This window comes from Eurypyga helias, unplaced genomic scaffold (genome assembly GCF_000690775.1).
Source record: "Eurypyga helias isolate BGI_N326 unplaced genomic scaffold, ASM69077v1 scaffold44944, whole genome shotgun sequence".
Classification (NCBI taxonomy): domain Eukaryota; kingdom Metazoa; phylum Chordata; class Aves; order Eurypygiformes; family Eurypygidae; genus Eurypyga; species Eurypyga helias.
Genome location: NW_010247754.1, coordinates 2,000 through 7,604, shown reverse-complemented (window position 1 = coordinate 7,604; position 5,605 = coordinate 2,000). Strand labels below are relative to the sequence as shown.

General features: G+C 51.1%; 1 protein-coding gene across 1 annotated transcript; it reads left to right on the top strand.

The window, feature by feature from the left end:
* Positions 1-379: 379 nt before the first annotated feature.
* On the top strand, positions 380-5,344 carry LOC104505344 (soluble scavenger receptor cysteine-rich domain-containing protein SSC5D-like; the record flags this gene model as incomplete). The annotated part of the gene is made up of 6 exons (XM_010150818.1): positions 380-406; positions 1,422-1,751; positions 2,158-2,487; positions 3,083-3,412; positions 3,919-4,248; positions 5,314-5,344. Coding segments are annotated over 6 exons (1,378 nt in total), but the record flags the coding sequence as incomplete, so codon positions are not given.
* Between the last annotated feature and the right edge of the window lie 261 nt (positions 5,345-5,605).

Sequence of the window (5,605 nt, the reverse complement as noted above, 5' to 3'; positions counted from 1 at the left end):
CATCCCGTTGGACTCAGCCCATAGCATGCCATAGCAAAACATAGATCTGGATGCTGACTTTCAGGTGCCTCAATCTAGATGAGAGGAATCCTAACTGCTCTGTTGGAGTATTTTCACATTATCTGCCCAAACCATTTGTTTTTCCCCAGTAAATTTTATTATTTTTTAAGTTTTTCTCTCTTTATATGAACTCTTTTTTAATAAGGCCATTCGTTAGGATAGGCAAAGCCCATTAACAGCTGGGTTTGGGAGATAGCAATGATGAACTCTGACAGAGCTCACAGAGTATTTTCTCATCTGGTGTCTTGCTGTCCTGAATCTCCACACTCTGCAGAGCTCATGAGACTCGAACTAACATCCTGTATTTCTTCCATTTCAGCTTCCCTTGCAGGAGTCCTGCTGGCAGGTCAGTATTTGCAGTAGAGAGTGGAGCATGAGTCTGCACACAGTTACCACAAAATGTCATGTAGAATGATGCTGTGTTTCATCTGGGGATATAAATATACTGCTCAGGGCCAAAAGCCCTTGGTCTGAAACCTGTTTCTGTGCCCAGTGATCTCTCTGTAAACCACATTCTCCTGATCAGCCAATGGAGAAGACCCGACTCCAACTCCTGTGTGCCCTGTGAGGTGCATCTGGTACCTGCTGGAGATCTCTGGCCAAAAGGAGCAGTACTGATCCAAAACATTGACAAAACAGCTGCTCGTTTGAGCAAAGTTCAACCAAAAGTCGGGATATCCCCAATGTGGGCGTCTGATCTCCATGAGATGGAGGAATACCTGGTGTTCCCTTGTCTCCATGAGCCAGTGTGGAGGTGCTACAGAGTTTCAGACCCTGCTGCTTTTCAGTCCTTCATTTTCTTCTGCTGCTGCACCCCAGATGCTTACAGTATCCGGAGAGATTTGGTTCTTGGTGTTGGGGCAGTAAATGCTGTTATGACCAGGGAGTTAGCAATGGGAATTGGGCTCCCACATGCCAACTGTCTATAGGTTCAGCATCCAGCAATCACTGCCAATAGATGAGCAAACCCAATCCTTCTCTCGGGGAATGGGTAGAAATGTCTCAATTCTCTCCCTCCTTCCAGTCATTCTAGCAGCATTTGCTGGAAGACCCTGGCCTTAACTATGGGGAAACATCCAGAACCTGAAGGCTGGGGTAGGTTAGGGGAGGGTGAAGGGGGGCTACACCTGTCCATTTATAGCTGAAAATGAACCCTGAAAATGGACTATGGTCCCACAAACACCTGTGGCTTTTGGCCATTCCCAGCTTAAAACCTAATTCATGACCACCAAGGATTTGGGATGCTAGAATTCCCTGGGTTTTTCATCCTCCTGGTTTGGCAATAAAGATAGCCTCTCTGGGGGGTAAAAGAGCCCTATTCTAATTCCCTGCCTTCAGCCTGGCATGTCTGTTCTCTCCAGAAGGTGTAAACACAACCAAACTGGGGATCCGCCTCATAGGCGGTGCCAACCAGTGCTCTGGGAGAGTCGAGGTGCTTCACGAGGACGTCTGGGGGACCGTCTGTGACGACCAGTGGGATTTACGGGAGGCAAAGGTGGTGTGCCGACAGCTGGGCTGTGGGACGGCGCTATCAGCCCCTCGGGAGGCTAAATACGGGGAAGGGAAAGACCAGATCTGGCTGAGTGATGTGAACTGCAAAGGGACAGAAGCGTCCCTCGACGAATGCAAGGCGAAGCCGTGGGGAGACAACATCTGCAACCACGTGGAAGATGCCAGTGTGGAGTGCTCAGGTAACCCCCCAGGTGTTTTTGGCTTTGTGCCACATTGGCCCTTGTGCCTCAGATAAGCCAGTCTGCAATTTCTGACCCATCCATTGAGATCAGGGATGCAGAACAACTTTGTTGAGCTCCAGCTTCCTATCCCAATTGACCCAGAGAAGCTGCAGCACAACTACTGGACCTGGAACAACCTGCAGAGCTGAAAGTGGACACAGATAGTCCCCTCCCCCGAAAACCTCAATCCTGATATTATTTTCCCTTCAACACTTCTCATGCCAGAAGTTTGAAAGGGAGCCTTTGACAGGCATTTGGGAGGAGCAGAGACAGTTTTGGTTCCTCAGGGGAGATTCTGCTTTCTCCAGGTGATCAGGAGTACAGAGACTTATCCCAAAACTTCTCTCATCTTTCTTTTTGACAGGAACAGAAATACCTGAGCCAGGACCAATTCGGCTGGTGGGAGGCCCAAACCGATGTGCCGGGAGGGTTGAGGTGCTTCATGAAGAACAGTGGGGCAGTGTGTGCCATGATGACTGGGATCTAAATGATGCTCAAGTCGTGTGCAAGCAACTGGGCTGTGGGGATGCTGTTCTGGCCCCCACTGCAGCCAAGTTTGGACGAGGATTTGACACTATCTGGCTGGATGATGTGAACTGCACAGGCATGGAAGCTGCTCTCTCTGAGTGCACAGCAAGGCCATGGGGGGAACACAATTGTTTCCACGGAGAAGATGCCAGTGCAATTTGTTCAGGTAATCCTTCCATTCTCTGCCTTTTGCCAGCCATGCATTAGGGTGTCCTCACAGTTAACATAGGCACAACCTTGCACAAGAACAAGGGCTTCCTATGGAGCACTGAACAGTCGGTGCTAAAGTCCTGCGAGTGGGCTGGGTCCTTGCATTGCAAAAGAGGGCTTCGGTCTGGGAGTTTCCCTCCTTTCTGCTCACTGGAGTGCTCTGTAGTCATTTGCCTTATATATAAGGAAGAAATTCTTCCTGGAGAGGGTGGGGAGGCACTGGGACAGGTTGCCCAGAGAAGTTGTGGGTGCCCCATCCCTGGAAGTGTTCAAGGCCAGGCTGGAGGAGTCTTGGAGAATCCTGGCCTAGTGGAAGGTGTCCCTGCCCTTGGCAGGGGGGTGGGAGTGGTTGGGCTTTAAGGTCCCTTCCAACCCAAACCATTCCATGTTTCCATGATTCTTCAGCTCAGACTTGAGGTTAAGCCATTGTGCTTCTTGCTTGGACAGTTGCAGGTTGTATGTGGACAAAGCTATGGAGGGCAGGGCAGGGATACTCTGGGAAGAGGGGGAGCACACCACAAATGCACAGTCTTCTCTGGATGTGTCTGCAGACTCGGGGATCACCGTCTCCACTTCCGTCCGCCTGGTCAGTGGCCCACATCGCTGCTCTGGGAGAGTCGAGGTGCTTCACAATGGTGTCTGGGGGACCATCTGTGGTGACGAGTGGGATTTACAGGAGGCAGTGGTTGTTTGCCGACAGCTGGGCTGTGGGACAGCAGTAGCAGCCCCTCGGAAGTCTAAATACGGGGAAGGGAAAGGCCAGATCTGGCTGAGTGACATGAACTGCACAGGGACAGAAGCATCTCTCACCGAATGCGAGGCAAAGCCATGGGGAGACAATATCTGCAACCACGTGGAAGATGCCAGCGTGGAGTGCTCAGGTAACACTCACCTCCGTCCCCCATCCTGCACATGCAGGGTGGTAGGATGGGCAGGTCCCACCACAAACATGCCCCCTGCCAGAATCGGGGCAGGTCCTCAGCCCCAGTGCAGCTCTTTGGAATTCTGCTGGTGGGAACAAGAGAGGGATGCAACAGATTAACTCATCCCATCACTGGTACCATTGTCTCCTACCCGAGACTCCTCTGGTCCCTTGTGTCACCTCTGGGCTGCAGGGTGGTTGGCATCAGCAGACTCAAAGCAGACACACAGTAGAACCTGCGGCCTACTCCATGAAGACCATGAAGCCTACTCCATCCATGAAGACCACAAAAGCTTCCTCATGCCCTTTTCCCACAGCCCCTCTTCCTCTTTTCTGTCTTCCCACCCCAGAGAAGCCCCACCCTTGACATATCTTACTGAACCTCTGCTGTGCAGCCAAGCTTTCCACAGGTGGTGGGGTGTATAGGATGCTCCCTTAACATTTATCTTCTGATCATCTGTGCAGAGGTGAGCATCCCTGAGGGGAGGCCAGTCCGTCTCGTGGATGGTCCCAACAAGTGTGCTGGGAGAGTCGAGGTCCTCCACAAGAACCAGTGGGGAAGCGTGTGTGATGACCAGTGGGACATGAAGGATGCCAAGGTGGTGTGCAAGCAGGTGGGCTGTGGGTCGCCACTGTCAGCTCTGGGAGGTGCCCGCTATGGTCGAGGGTCAGACGCCATCTGGCTGGACGATGTTGAATGCAACGGGACAGAAGAGAGCATCTTCAAATGTCAGGCCAGGCCATTGGGTGAACACAACTGTTACCACGGAGAGGACGCTGATGTTGTTTGTGCAGGTAACTAACTACCCATCACCGTGACATCTGAAGTGATGTGGGGACAGGGGCCAACATTTCTAGCAGTGACAGCAGTCTCGACTTGCAGGGTACAGAAGGGGAAACATAAGGCAGGAAGGCTCCCCCCAAATCAGGGTAGTTCTGATGGAGGCAGGGAAATGGATACAGCAGAGACCCGTAAGGAATATGGAGCATCTGGTTAGGATGGATCATAGAACCATTGAATGGTTTAGGTTGGAAGGGACCTTAAAACTCCCCTCTTTCAGTTTAAACCTGTTATGCCTTGTTCTGTCACTACACAAGGCCAGGCTGGACGAGTCTTTGAGCAACCTGGTCTAGTGGAAGATGTCCCTGCCCATGTCAGGGGAAGGTCCATTCCAACCCAAACCATTCTATGATTCTATGATTCAATGATTCTATGATACAGCCCCTTGTAAAAAGTCCCCCTCCCAGCTTTCTTGTAGTCCCTCCCCAGCACTGGAAGATGCTATAAGGTCTCCCTGGAGCCTTCTCTTTTCCAGAGGTGAACACACTACTGAGAGTCTGACTCTAGGATGGAACCTGCTGGGGAGACGCAGACAAGGGGTGTTGGTACAGGGTAGGGCTCCAAAAGGACAGAAAGAGGGAAGCTTGGGAAGTTTCTGGGGCAGGTGGTAATGACAAGCATTGGTGGGTGAAACAGTGTGTCTGGGGCAAGATGCTTCTCTATCAGTACATCATTACTCAGTAAACGCCTGAGTTGGGCTCTTGGAAGCTCTTGGGAGCTAAGGTCCTTACTTCTCATGCCCTGTTTCTTGGGAGAGAAGCTTGGACAGGCCCTGCATGGGTGAAAAGTAGAATCCCTGGGGGTCTTTGGTTTCATCATGGAGGAGCAGGGCTTGGGTTTCACCTGGTCATGCATCCAGAGCTCAGAGGTTGTGTTCCCGACAGCCTCAGATATATAGGTATAACCCAACCTACAGACCTTCTTCAGGAGAAGAGTCCTTGTCAATTCTAGCAGGCACATGAGGTTCTAGAGAGTTCCTGGGATCAGATTTTGCTTTACCTTGCTCCCTTTCTCTGCAGTTAACAAGAACCTGGAGGAGCCAGAAGCACCGTAAGTGCCAGGCTGGTTCTGTTGGATCATGTTCATCTTGCGACCAGAAGGTGGGCCAGCAAGATCCCGCTGAAAAGGCGAAGGACAGGGATGTTGCAGCACCATAACAGGGTCCATGGTTTGGCAAAACCATTCTCTCTCACCATTTGAAGAACCTACAAACCTTATTATAACTGCACTGATGGAAAACCCAGCTCAATACATTATTCCCACTGAAAAGCAAGCATCACAAAGTGTCAATAAAGTCCCCCTAAAACTGAA